Source organism: Microtus ochrogaster, linkage group LG5 (genome assembly GCF_000317375.1).
Source record: "Microtus ochrogaster isolate Prairie Vole_2 linkage group LG5, MicOch1.0, whole genome shotgun sequence".
NCBI lineage: Eukaryota > Metazoa > Chordata > Mammalia > Rodentia > Cricetidae > Microtus > Microtus ochrogaster.
The window spans coordinates 53678446-53692316 of record NC_022031.1 but is presented as its reverse complement, the minus strand read 5'-3'; the positions used below and the strand labels follow the sequence as shown (position 1 = coordinate 53692316).

The window sequence follows — 13871 nt, the reverse complement described above, 5'->3', positions numbered from 1 at the left end:
AGACAAAGAAAGGATCCCCAGGAAGGTGCCTTGTGCTTCCGAGGGACCTGTCACCTGATCCGCCCTCGTCCCGGGTTCCCCTGGTCCCCAGCGCCGCCCCACCTCCGGTCCCCGCCCCGCGCCCGGGAGCGCATAGACCTCGCCACGCGCCTCCAAGTCCCAGTGCCGCGCGCTCTCCTGTCTCTCCTCGCCCCGGATGCCAGAGCCATGTGGCCCGCTAAGCCCAACGCCCGGCTGCCCGCATTGCTGCTGCTGGCCCTGGCTTTGTCCCCGCCCGGGACCCAGGGGCGGCCCCGGGGACGCAGGGCGGTGCGTCTCGCTGAGTTCAAGCCACAGCCTTTCCTGCCAGTAACAGGGTCTCGCCAGGCTCTCAGAGCCTCCCGAAGCGCAGGTAAGCCGTGCCCGCTCTCGCCGCCCTGCCCTTTCCTGCTCTTCACCACTCTTGCTGCTGGGCAAGCTCCTGTTGGGAAGGCTGAATTAAGCACAGCAGAGGGTGGACACCTGTAGATTCCTGGGACTCTTCCCTGGGAAGGAAGTAGCCGGCTAACTCTATTTGCCTTGGTTGAGACTTCAATAACAAAACCAGGCTGGCAAAGAAATCAGCCTATGTGCTCCTTGCTAATTGTGTAATGTGTTTTGGAAATAAACTGACCCAACTGTCCAAACACTTGGGCTGTAGCCTCACCTGCCAGGATGAGGGACGACCTATGCATCTGTCAACAGCTCTGGATCTTCAGGAGTTTAACTAACATGGCCGTCCTTAGTCAACTGAACATTCTGGGATGCCCCTTTCTTCCCACTTTTAAGCTAACCCCAGAGATTGGCATGTGAATTTCAGTAAGCTGCCATGGCCGGTACTGGCTTGCATTCTTCCTGGGTCAGCTAGAAGGGCGCCGACTCTGGTCGTTCCTGCTGCTAAGATGCCTAGGAAGAAGGTAGGAAAAGTCAGGACGGAGGAGCACGAGGCACCTACAGAGATGTGTGAATGAGAAAGAAAGGGAGATATCCTGGGGGACAGGAGGTGTAGGGGGCTTTTGGGGAGCGTATGCAAGGTGCTAGCAGGAAACGCGGTGTGAGGAAGAGAGAAGCCACTTGGTGTCTCTGCTGAAGCCTGTGGACAGGGAACAGGGCAGAGGCTGGAGCAAAGGGCCGGTCTCCCTGGCCTGCACTGAACTTGCTGAGAGGAAAAAGCATGGGAATGGCTTGGAAAGCTCTGGAGTTCCCACTACAGCCATGGCCTCTTCTCCACACTTCCTTTCCTCCCTCTTTCCTTCTCTTCCTCTCCCCTTCCTCCCTCCCTTCCTCCTCCCCTTCCTTGACTCCCTCCCTCCTGTCCACCTTCTTTACTTCCTTCCTTGCTTCTCCCCTCCCTCCATTTTGTTTTCTCCCCTTTTGTCTGAAGCAAGGTGTCTCTTTGTAGCCTTGAACTCCTCCTTCTCCTCCTCCTCCTCCTCCTCCTCCTCCTCCTCCTCATCCCTAGAGTCATAGGCACATAGCACCATGAGTAGTGTAGAGTTCAATTTTAAGAAAACATAGGGGAATTTCTTAGTTTCTTTCTTTGCTGCCTCTCTCTCTTTCTCTCTCTCAATAGCCTCACTGTATAGCTTAGGCTACTTGGATCTCACTCTATAGTTCAGGCAGAGACCTGGACTTTGCAGAAATCTTCCTTCCTCAGTCTCCCAAGTGCTAAGGTCACAGATGAACCATACCGGTCTTTACAGTTAGGGCATAAATGTATATTTAGTCAGTCGACAGCTTCCACTAAGAACATATCTTCCCACACTACCCACCAGGGAGCTGAGGCTGTGCAGATGGGCAGGAAGCTGGGTGTGCCTGCCCTTCCCTGCACGTTTCGGGCAGATGGGGGAGAGTGGTGCTCCTGGACAAACCGAGTGAAGCAGGTGGGGAACGCAGCAGAGGGAAGGGACGGGAAGGCACGGGAGGCTGATGTGTGCGTCTAGCCCAAGCCTACTTATCTGAGAACCTTCCAGAAGAGATGGAGGGTGGTCACGACAGGACGGAGGGTGCATTATGTGACAGCTTCCGTTATACACTTTGACTTAAAAATTATTGCCAAAAAAATATTTACCCCAGGATCCAGTGTTCCTTCAGAATACAAAACGAATGTGAGAAAATCTCAAACTGCAGAATTATTCATGGTAACACACAAACTTCACCTGTTTTATTTTAGTGTAGCAAGTTAAACTTCTGCCGGGCGGTGGTGGCGCACGCCTTTAATCCCAGCACTCGGGAGGCAGAGGCAGGCGGATCTCTGTGAGTTCGAGACCAGCCTGGTCTACAGAGCTAGTTCCAGGACAGGCTCCAAAGCCACAGAGAAACCCTGTCTCGAAAAACCAAAAAAAAGAAAAAAAGCAAGTTAAACTTCTCTGGTGAAAGACAGTGACGGGAATCGGGGATGTAGCTCAGTGGAAGAATATTTTCCTAGCATATGTGAGGCCCTATGCTTAACCCAAAGTACCTCCCTCTCTCAAACTGCAGAGAAGACTTAAAACAATGTAGCTGGGGGAAAAAAAGAAGTATGGCTCACCCTCCAAAGCCATTGCTTTCCACGGCTGTTTTAAGTGGCCTAATATTTTGAACACTGTATTTTGTTTACACGGGGAGAGAAAGAGTGGCTGGCTGCACTTGAGGCTGGCTGTGAATGGAACTCTTGACATGGATCAGGGAAAAATAAGGACATGAGTACAGACAAGACAAGTTCCCATCTGGATGTTCTCGCAGGAGTGGCAGGGCTCATAACTCATCCCAGAGGAAGCATCTCCCAGGTCCTAGAGGCCAAGGACTGTCATCCCCGTGGACGAGCCTGGAATTCCCCACTGGGATTCTCAAGTGTGAACCTGCAACAGAGAGGACCAAGCCCAGGGGGCCGTTTAGAATGCCTTGGAACTCCCACTGGGCTGTCACAGGAGAGCTGCAGAAGTCTCTAGTGTTCCACATTTCACTTTTCCTTTTTTCCTTTTCTTCACCTCAACCCCTGTGTGTTTCAGGTTTAAGCTCTGGAATCTTTGCTATACATGAAAGTAGCAAAAACTAACTCAGACCCAGTTTCTCCTCCTGTACCATGACCACATAGCTCATCCCTGGTACTGCACTGTGGGGTTGTGCATCTCTGCGCACTTTGGCGGCGTGGCAGCAGCAGCAGCAGCAGCAGCAGCAGCAGCAGCTCTGCAGTGAATGCCAGCTGGGGTTCTAATCTACCTTAGTTCAGGTCTTTGCTCTCCCCTGAAGATGGGCCTCAGAACCGACAAGCTGAGGACTGCCTCTGGTGCCAAATGCAGCCCAGTGCAGTCCCCGCGTGCTTGTCCCTGTAATTCTGAGTCTCTAGCTAACAATCAGCTTTCCCATACTCTCCTCAAATTCAAACTAATTTGCTGGAGTGGCTCATAAATGGTTATATATGAAGAGATGCATAGGATGAGGTACACCGGAAGGGGCATGTTTGAGGAAACACCCACTCCACCTCACCCCCAGCTTCTTGAATATATGCGTTCAGCCATCCAGAAACTCTGTACTCAGTGCTTTTGAGTTTCTATGGAGGCTTCGTTATATAGATAAGATTGAGCAACTAACCCATCAGACCCATCCTGAAGCTATTCAGAAACTGCCAGACCTCAGTCAACTTCTTAACACACTATCATTTCTGAGATTCCAAGGGGTTTATGATTTTGGCCAGGAAGGCTAGTTGTGTATTTCACAGTATCATGACATGGAGTTGTATATCATTCCTTATCAGTAAGCTGGCCAGCTTCCCTAAGTCAGAGGAGAGGCTGGAAGTGGGAGGGCCATTCCCAGGCAGAAGGGACAGGAAATCCAAAGCCTGGGACGAGAGTTGACAGGCAGAATTCCCTCCCTAGAATTGATGTTTGAGCAAGGGTTAGGGGGTATTGGGCTCCCTGGAACAGTGATAATTAGCCATCTGTGGTGTTCTCTTCCCTATAGAGTGTCCGCCATTCATAATGTATTGGTCAATTGAATTAGACATTCATTCAACAATGTTTGAGATCATTTTGATAGACTTTTGATTGTGAGTGGTTTTGATTGCCATTTTCAACTTGGTTCTGCTACTAATTGGTGCCGCAAATGCCTAGACTCTGTTGTTTTATTTTATTGTCTGTCCAAGCCGTTGTATTTCCGTGATCTTCCAGATTGTCTCTCAACTCTTTCAGTGTCCCTACGTCTGTCTGACTTGGGTAAGAATTACATGTGTGTGTTTCCATAGCCTTTCTTCCTGCCCTCTGAAACCAGCTCTTTTGTTTATTATCACAGTAGCAGAAAGGAACACGGTGGAACCCTACCACAGACTTGGCGGGTTCTAGGCACTCATGCGTGCACGTGTAGACAAGTTCAGACAGCCGAAAATGGGCTGTGATGGAATAGAAAAGCGATTTGGAAGATTTTGAGATGGAAGGAAATTGGCACGAAATATGGGGAAACAGTACAAAAGGGGAGTTTTGACTTTACTATTCCTCCTTTTTGTGACTTACACGCTTCCATTATTTCTACAGAATTTCTAAAGCTGAAGACTCAGGGGTTGTTTAAGTAAATGTAAGACCATGCTGATTAATGGTGGAGCCTCCAAACAAGCTTAAGATCCCGTTAGGGAGGTTACTCTAAACAATTGCAAATGACATTCTTTATTAAATAGTGTGGGGTATGTCCCCTCTGCAGTCATAAATCAGTATTGGCTTCTCTTGAGGTTTCCAAGAAGGCCTAAGCCCCCTCAAAGGCAAAGAGGGACCAGGAACTAAACAGATCCCCTGCAGGCAGTCAGAAAAATCCTACACATTTTTGATTCTGTGGTTAAAAACAATGAGCTTTTCATACTCTTTTGCCCTAGCAACCAAAATGACAAACTTCTGTGGTATTAAAGGTATAGGACTCCCCCTCTTAGAAGTAGCACAGTCTACTCTGCCATAGATACCATCTATTGTCCTTGAATCTAGCTCAATCCTGATGCTCTCTACCTGGAGACAGGGTCCAGCTCCAGGAGTGATTCTACTTCATACCTAGTCTCAAGTCTAAGAACTTGACATTCTGATTGCTGAATACGAGCAAAGTCGACCTACTTACAAACAGAGAAAATTAAATTTATTTGAGGCTAATGAGGATGGCAGTATGAGAAAATACAAAATCAAGATGTGTTCCAATATCTACAAAATATTGTAATTATTTGACTTCAAATGGTGACTTACTAAGCATTATGGCCTGAACTGGCAGAAGAAAATAACTGGTCTAGGAGAAAGGAGCGTTAGTACAAAGGCAGGGATGAACTGTTTTGAGAAACTGGTATGGACTCTGTGTGTGTGTGTGTGTGTGTGTGTGTGTGTGTGTGTGACACATTCAATGTGGGGGAGTGGAAGGTAGGAAGGCACTGTGTCTGCCACCTAGTTCTAAGGTTCAAGCATGCACCTTCATGGGGTATGATTAACTATGACCTCCCAGCTCCACTTCAAGTGCCCTGCACAAGCGCTAACTGCAGTCTGATTTTCCTGACACCCATCTACAAACTGGGCTCTACATGGTTTGATTCACTAGAGCAGTGAACAGAACTAGGGGAAACACTACACCCACTTTTGTTTATCATAAAAGGGTTAAAGAGATGAAGGCTGGGGAAAGCCACTAACCTCCGTGCTTTCTGCATGGACGTTCCCCTTCTCTGGTCTCCATGTGCTTGGCTATCTGGAAGCTCTGAAATCCCACCATCGTTTGGGTTTGGCAGCGGTTTCGTAACACAGGCAGGATTGATTGAATCATCGGTCGTAGGTGTTTACTGAATTTTCAGCTCTTCTCCTTTCCCTGGGGCGGGATCTCTTTGTTTCCTTCTTGTTTCCAGTGAGGTCTCCAATCCTGAAGCACTCTAAAGGCTTCTGGTCCTCAGTCAAATCACTAGCATGCAGAAGATAGGAATGGGCATCAGGAAGCAGGTCTGAAAGCCAGGACAGATTTCCTAGTGTCTCATCTCTCTTTCTTCATGATATCTCTTTGTGTTCAAAAATAGCTAAACATGCCCCAGAGTTATGTTTATTAAAAAAAAAATCTCAAAAAACCTTAGATATGTTTGGATACTGATGGCACTTTCATTATAATGGAACTCTATTCGTAAAATCCAAATTTCCTTTATTGTAAATCTGAAAGGCTTCCCTCTTCCCAATTAGACAGTCATACTTTAATACCTGGTGACTAACAATGAAAATAATTTTTGTTACTTTGCATAGTATCAAGATAGAGCGTATAGTTTGTTTTTCATACTGAGTCTCACTATATAGTCCAGGATGACCTTAAGCTGAATCCTCGACATGCCACCATGCCTGGTTATGTCAATTCTTTCTTAAAACATTTCTAGTAAACATAATTAACATTCATAGCTTGTTATTTCCTATACATCTACAGAGGGAAATGATTATTACAGTCAAACAACCATGTCCCTCCCCTTTGGTTTTAATGTGCGTTAATATTTTATTGGTGGGATTGCTGAGAGTTATTTGTTCCACTGAAAGCTGTTCAGGTGGGATGAGGTCAAGGTGGAAAGGATACATAGGATTTCACTCCACCTTTGTATTTGGCAGGTGCTATAAGCAGATGTCTTCTGTCTGCTGGGCTCCGTAGCCAGATGCTCCAATCATAAACATTCATTATGAGCATCCAGCGCTCACTTAACATGAACGGATCTCTCCCTGTTCACAGCGCTTCTGGCAGCAACAGTTATCTGCTTGAAGGATCCATTTGTCTCTGTCGGAAGTAAAGAAAGTCCATGTAGGAAGCCGATAGAGTCGCCCAGTGTTGCTTCCTTCCCCCCCAGAACATTGCTTTTTAATCAGAGATCGACTGGGGAAGCTACAAATCTTCAAATTTCTTTAAAATTTGTATTAGTTATTTATATGTGCACGTGCGTGTATTGTGTGCATCTGCTGGGGTACATTTGTGGAGGCCAGAGAACAGCCTGTGGGAGTCAGTTCTACCATGTGGCCCCCAGGGGTTGACTTGGTCATCAGGCTCAGCAGCAAGCACCTTTACCTACTAAGCCATCCTACTTGCCCTAAAATTACATTTTAATCATACTTTTTCCTCTTTGGTTTTCATTTTTATGGTTGTAAGTAAACTCACAAATATTAGGAGCAGATTTCCAAGATTGCTGTCAGGAGACAGAGAGGCAGGTGATGTTTCCCTCCTGTCTCTGTGGCAACAGGAAGCACTGTGGATGTGAAGTACAGTAGACCTGGCCTTATGCTTAGTGACACTTTTAGAGTGTTCAGATACCTACAGCCAACCAAGGCTTGAAAGTGTTACATGGGGACAGGAGAGGTAGCTCAACGGTTAGACACATAGCCTGATCTTAGGACGCAAGATTGATTTCCAGCCTTCACATGGTAACTCACGATTATCTACAATTCTAGTACCAGATGATCCAATGCCCTCTTCTGGTATCCGAGGGCACTGAATGTGCATGGTATACAGATATACATACAGGGAAAATACCCTTACCCATACAATAAATAACAAAGAAAGTGTTAGGGGGAAAATTACAGCAGTAGGTTCCTGGAGAGATGGTTCAGTGGGTGCAAGCATGAAGAAGCACGCCGTTCAAATCTCGAGAATCCAGGTCCAGCCAGGTGCAATAATGGGTACCCCTAATCCTAGTTCTCACTGACAGAGAGAGCCTGCCCCGCCATCACCCAGTGTTCAGTTCTGAAGGTGATGCTGGGTATTCTGTGCTCTTTGCTCTGTGCTCCCTGGCGCTGGCAGCTCAGGCACCTATGCAGCTCCCTGGCACTACACAGGAACCCGGGGCTGCTCCAGAGCCCTGCCGGTGCCCGTCCTAGAAGAACTGTGCAGAGTATGGCACTGCTGGGTGAAGACCAGACCTCAGTCCCTACCATTTCTCATGGGAATTGATCCTGTGTCTCGCTATTGATTACTGCTCTCTTGGTTTTATGGAGAAGCTTGCCTCCATTTAGTAGGCTTCTTCGTGTGGAAGGAGAAGAACACTTTTAGAGATTTTAGGACTCAGTGAAGAAAATGTGAAGAAAAATATGCACTACTTGAGAAAGGTAGGGGTTACTTGAAAAGAACAATAAAGCCTAGAGGTTTCTAGGAAGGAGCCAACAGAAGCAAGAAGCTGGAGGCAAATGGAAAGAAGCTGGAGAGAGGAGTTCATGCTGAAAGGTGATGAAATACAGTTTCTAGAGAAAGAACTAAGAAATGTCTGAACGTTCTGCACAGAATGGATTGATGGCCTGTACTTTAAAAAGGATATATCACTACTAGACAGGCTGAAGCTTTAAGATCATGAGTAGCCAAATCCAAAACGATGCTCAGGGTAGTTTAAAGCTGAAATGTGGGAAGAACAGGTGATCTGAATAGAGAGAAAACACACTAAGAGTCCCAACAAAGAACAGAAAAGCTGTCACAATAAAGAAAGCAGCCTCCAGCCTTTCTGTGTTGGCTGGCCAATGATGGAGATTAGGTCCCCATTTTTGAAGACGATGTGGCTGATGATGGCAAACTGGAATTGGATGTATAGTGAATCACATAATTGTGTTGAGTTCAATGCCAAAAGGAATTCAGAAGGAACAGAGTCATGCAACTGAGTTAGAAGCTTCTTTTAAAACCACAGGAGTTTGATCGGTAGCAGGAGCGGAGAATGGACCCCAGAGAGCCCTGAGAGCCCTACCACTTCTGTAGGCCTAGTCAACATCACACCCCGAGAGGAGCTGCAGCCGTCGCTGCAGGCCTCAGTCACTACCACTGCAACCATGAGCAGCAATGCGGAGACCCAGCAGCCGCCCACCGCCCCCACTGCCACCCTCAGTGCTGCCAACACTAAGTCAGTCTCCAAAACAAAAACAAAACAAAACAACAACAAAAAAAAAAGTACAGAAAGAGGAAGAAGGAACGTTTCATGCAGGTATCTGAAGATGCTAGAGTGAAGTGGTACCTTACAGAGAACAGTACAACCTTTCAGACTAAAGAGGCGTCTTCACAGCAGAAATGCACAGGCCAAAGTGTTTCCAGACACAAAGCAAAATCCCACATCAAATTAAGAGAGGAAATTACCAGCTAAGAAGAGAAACTTTACGATGCAGAACAGAGCACCAAGCAGCTGAGGAGCTAGAGAACCAAAGGAGGAGAAGCTGTGATCTTGAGGAACTGGAGAGAACCATTTCTTCCTTTCATGGGCAGATGACATCAAGAACAGAAAAAGACCCATCACCATTAGCACTTTGGGTGCTGAAAACCGCATTGTTCTAAGGAGAGGAAATTTCTACAACAGACAATTGACTGAAATGGTCTTTAAATCTGAATTTCTAGGGAAAGAGTTTTGTGGACTTGATATTCTAAATACCGCGTGTGTCAGAGTGACCTCTTCATGTGGCCACTCACCCTGCATGCAGTCCTACCCTATCTAGTTTTGGTGCAGGAAGGAGGAAGAGGTTGAGGAACAGCAAATTGCACCACCTGATTGGCAGCCAAGGGCATCCCACCTGTGATAGACTCGCTAATCCTCAGCACTGCTGACTCTGCACCCTTGTTACCTCCTCAGGAGCAAAGCCAGATGATGAGCCCTCCACCCCACCAATCACATCCCCTTCCAACTCTACTCTAGCAAAAACACAGCATGCTGTATTTTAATTCTGGCAGCTTTCCTAGGCCTCCTCTGGATAAAGTCATGAGCCAGTGTCTTCAGAAGAGGAAGCCAGCAGCAGTGATAGCTAGGGTGAAGTAGGTTGTCACATGTGCCTGACTGCCAGACCCCTGCTGAGTTAAAGCATCTGATCCTGGCCTTGTTCCTCCGACTCAGCTCTTCACCCCATCTCTGGTCCATGACTTCCACTAGATCCAAGGATCCTTTGGATGAGATGGGGTCCTCCTTTCCCTTCCCCTCCCCTAGGGAACATCTATGAAGCTTCTAGAGATGGCTTCCTCACCTCCTGGGATATAAAGGGCTGTTATAGTTCCCCTGAGACTCCACCAGCATTGCTCAGTCTCCACAAACTCTGTCCATCTCCAGGTGACAAATGTGCATTCAGAGAAGCACTCATATTATGTGTGGTTTATAAAGAAGTCAATATGTAAGGAAAATGCTGTAAGTCTAAATGCACAATTGGCGGAGAGTGAGATGGCTCAGTGAGTAAGGGTGTTTGCTGTCAAGCCCAGTGACTGGAGATTAATATCTGGAACCCACATGCTGGAAGGAGAGAACCAAACCCCTGAAAGTTGTCGTTTGATCTCCATATGCATGCTATATCTCAGATACCGACCTACATAAAATAAAAAGTGTGGTAATTTGAATGTAATTAGCCCCCATAAGCTCATAGGGAGTAGCACTATTAAATGGAAGTGTGGCTTTGTTGGAGTACATAAGGCAGTGTTGGAGGAAGTGTGTCACTGTGGGGGTAGGCTTAGAGGGTCTCATATATGCTCAAGCCACACCCAGTGTCTCAGTTCACTTCCTGTTGCCTGTGGATCAAAGGTGTAGAATTCTCAACTTCTTCTCCAGCACCATGTTTGCTTGTATGTTGCCATGTCTCACCACAATGAGAATGGACTGAGCCTCTGACCTGTAAACCACCCCCAATTAAATGGTTTCCTTTGTAAGTGTTTCTGTGGTCATAGTGTCTCTTCACAGCAATAGAAACCCTAAGGCAGTCAAACAAAACACGTTGAGGTGGACTATTGTCTTAGTTTGGGTTTTATTACCATGATGAGACACCATGACCATGACAACGCTTATGAGGAAAAGCATTTAATTGGAGGGGACTTACAGCTCAGAGATTTAGCCCATTATTTTCTTGGCGGGAAGCCTGGTAGAATTCAGGCAAATGTAATGATGGAGAGGTAGTTGAGAGTGTATGCTGGGATTGGCAGGCAGCAGGAAGAACAAGTGAAGCCACTGGGCCTGACTTGAGCTTCTGAGAACTCAAAGCCCACCTGCTAGTGATGCAGTTCCTCCAACAACACCACACCTACTCCAATTAAGCCACACTTCCTGATAGTGCCACTCCCCATGGACCTATAGGGAATATTATCATTTAAATCACTACAGCAACGCAAGCATTAAAGAATGATGATATTCACTGAGGTTGGGGAACACAGGATTGGGGAAGCTCTGGGAAGTCAGAAAGTCAGACATTCAGCAGTAGATATTGGTGAGGGGTCTGGATGGTTCCCTGGGGGGAGGTGTAGAACAAACACCTAACAAACAAGCTAAGCCAGAGCTCCAGAGCCCTGGAGAATGGATCGGGCCAGAGCCCAGTGATCTGAGACTTGCTATGCCTACTGCATAGATCTATGTGTATAGTGTTATACCTATGTTTTAATAGTGGAAATCTATCCTAGAAATTATGAACTCTTTTTTTTTTCTTTTCAGAAATATTCCCAAGAGACATGACCTTGAAAGATAAATTCATAAAGCATTTCACAGGTAAGTTTACATTATTTCAGTGACTCAGTTATAAAAGGAAGATTTTAATATAGAATGCATTCATAGACAGTGGAGCTATTGAGATTAATGTCTAGAAGGGCCTTGAGTTCAGCTGGGTTTTCAGTCAACTGCTACCAACTTGTATGATCTATAAAGTGCACAAGAATTTGATAAGCAGTAGAATGTAAAGGATCTTTTAAAGGGCAACGAAAAGAATGATTTACTGAGAGCCAACCGTGAAAGCTTGCAGTATGACAGGCTTTCTAAGTTGGGTTTTAAAGTACGAGAGTGTGGTCATGAGGCACCCACTGGGCCAGGCTTGAGGCCTATAGTGAAAGAAGACAGGCAGATGATAGGCATGGGCTGGGGATGAAGGGTGAACTTAGGAAGGGGATACATTTGGCTAGTGGGGGAGGATGTAGTGTGAACGAACCAGATGGCAAACAACCTTCAAGGGCATGCTGAAGAATTTAGACTGTGCTTCGGCCAGCCCAGCATTGAGGTTTAATAAACAGGAGACAGATGAGCATATGTTACACACACACCTCTCTTGGATGCTTTCTTGTTTGTTTTTAAAACTGCAATTTAATTATAACATCTCTCCCTTTTTTATCCTCCCTCTCAACCCTCATATGTACCCCCTACCCACTCTCCTGCAAATCAATTGCCTGCTTTTTCATCAATTGCTATGCATGCATATATGTATATACATACATTCTTAAATATAACCTATTGAGTCCATATAATGTTACTTGTATACATGTTTTTTTGGGGGGGCGCGCTAATCATTTGTCATTGTCCTCCCCTGGGAAGCGAGGGCCACATTGCCTTCTCCCAACCTTCCTCAGTTGCTTGCAGTTCTTAGTGCAGGCACGAAACCTCATTGCCTGCCTTCCCATCTCAAGTATTAGAATTACAATCCAACACAACTACACCCAGCTGTTAACTTTCAAATGGCGTTTCTGAGTGTCGTACAGAGACACCTGTAGATGAGGAAGGCAGCCCTGAGTGTTGGGGAGATGCCTGTGGACCGGGGGAAGGAGGAAAGTTTTGCTGCAGTTTCAAGGCCCTTCCCCCTTTGCAGTAATTCCTTACACTAATGAGCATACATTGCTTCAATTCAAAACAAATGTCATCACTAGAAACATGACTTCCCATTAAGTAGAAAAAAAAATCAAGGGGCCAGAAAACCACTCCCTCCTGATTCGCTCTCTGTATTTCCCTTCTGTCTGGAGTGTCCCCTTCCAGTTCATCACGAGCTCTTCTAGCCAGAAGGTTCCATGATGTGAGATACTGAGAATGTGGTGCAAACTTAGATCAAAGTTTAGCACCTCCCACAGTGTCTGGGTAAAGGAAGGAATTCTCAGGCCAGTTCTTTAAAGGGTAGGAAGGATGGAATCTACAGTTGCACCGTCTCCAGCCATCGAGTGCTAGAAACTTGTTTGGGAAACATGCCCAGGTTTATAATAAGCATTCTTTCCCTTTCTCTAGGGCCTGTCACATTTTCAGCTGAATGCAGCAAACACTTCCATCGACTTTATCACAACACCAGGGATTGCTCCATGCCAGCTTGTAAGTTGCCTGGGCAGATCTTAGAAAAACAACAACAATAACAACAACAACAACAACAACAAAAACCCAATCCAACAATGAATGCATAAATTTTTAAGCTTCACCTCTCTTTGGGTGGGACTCAGTAGACTAAACATTGCATGGGATACTATTTATAATCTTTCAGTACTCAAGCTCAAGGTTGTGTGTACTGTTGAAGTATAAGGAACTAGAGATCACATTTGGGTTGGGAATATTTCCAAATCTGAAAATAGCCAGGTTTTCTTAAAGACTAGAATGTTTGTCAGGACAGAAACCTTTGATCATTATTCAAATTCCTTGGTATAAATAAAGTGGTTTCTCACATAAATGAAAAGAAACCCAGTGAGCTGACTATGAAGAAGTCAACATCTCTCCCTAAGTTATTTTGAAGTAAATGTTTTTATATCGTGTCATTTGTACAGTGTGTGCTGGGTTTCCCTGAATGATGACAGCCCTTTGTACAATGAGTTCTTTTGAACACTTAAGTTAATGGAGTTAACAATAATTCCAAACATAGCACTAAATAACCATCATTCAAAATGCTCAGTTATGATAATATATGGTAGCTGAATTGCCTGTTTCAAATTCCTTTCTAAATCTAAAATTTCCTTTTACAGTGAATGGCTTCTGAGCATTTTATTTCTTGTAATCTAGATGACCCTGAGGAGTATTTAACTTTACTTAGGATTGAATATTGAGTCAGATTTTTGTATTTTTTTTTTCAAAAACAAAACCTTCCATTTAATGACTAGGGAAAATTAAGCCCAATGGATTTATTCTAATCAGCTTCTCTGTGGCTATGGTAGAATGCAGACCAAGAGTGACGGGGGGGGGG

General features: G+C 45.6%; 1 protein-coding gene across 1 annotated transcript in view; it reads left to right on the top strand.

Moving 5' to 3' along the window:
* The first annotated feature begins 207 nt into the window (after positions 1 to 207).
* Positions 208 to 13871, top strand: part of Alkal1 (ALK and LTK ligand 1) — a 14451-nt gene continuing 787 nt past the window's right edge. Inside the window, exons 1-3 of the mRNA XM_005362243.2 lie at positions 208 to 391; positions 11390 to 11443; positions 12935 to 13015. Coding sequence (XP_005362300.1) covers positions 208 to 391; positions 11390 to 11443; positions 12935 to 13015 — 319 coding nt within the window. The remainder of the gene's footprint in view (positions 392 to 11389; positions 11444 to 12934; positions 13016 to 13871) is intronic.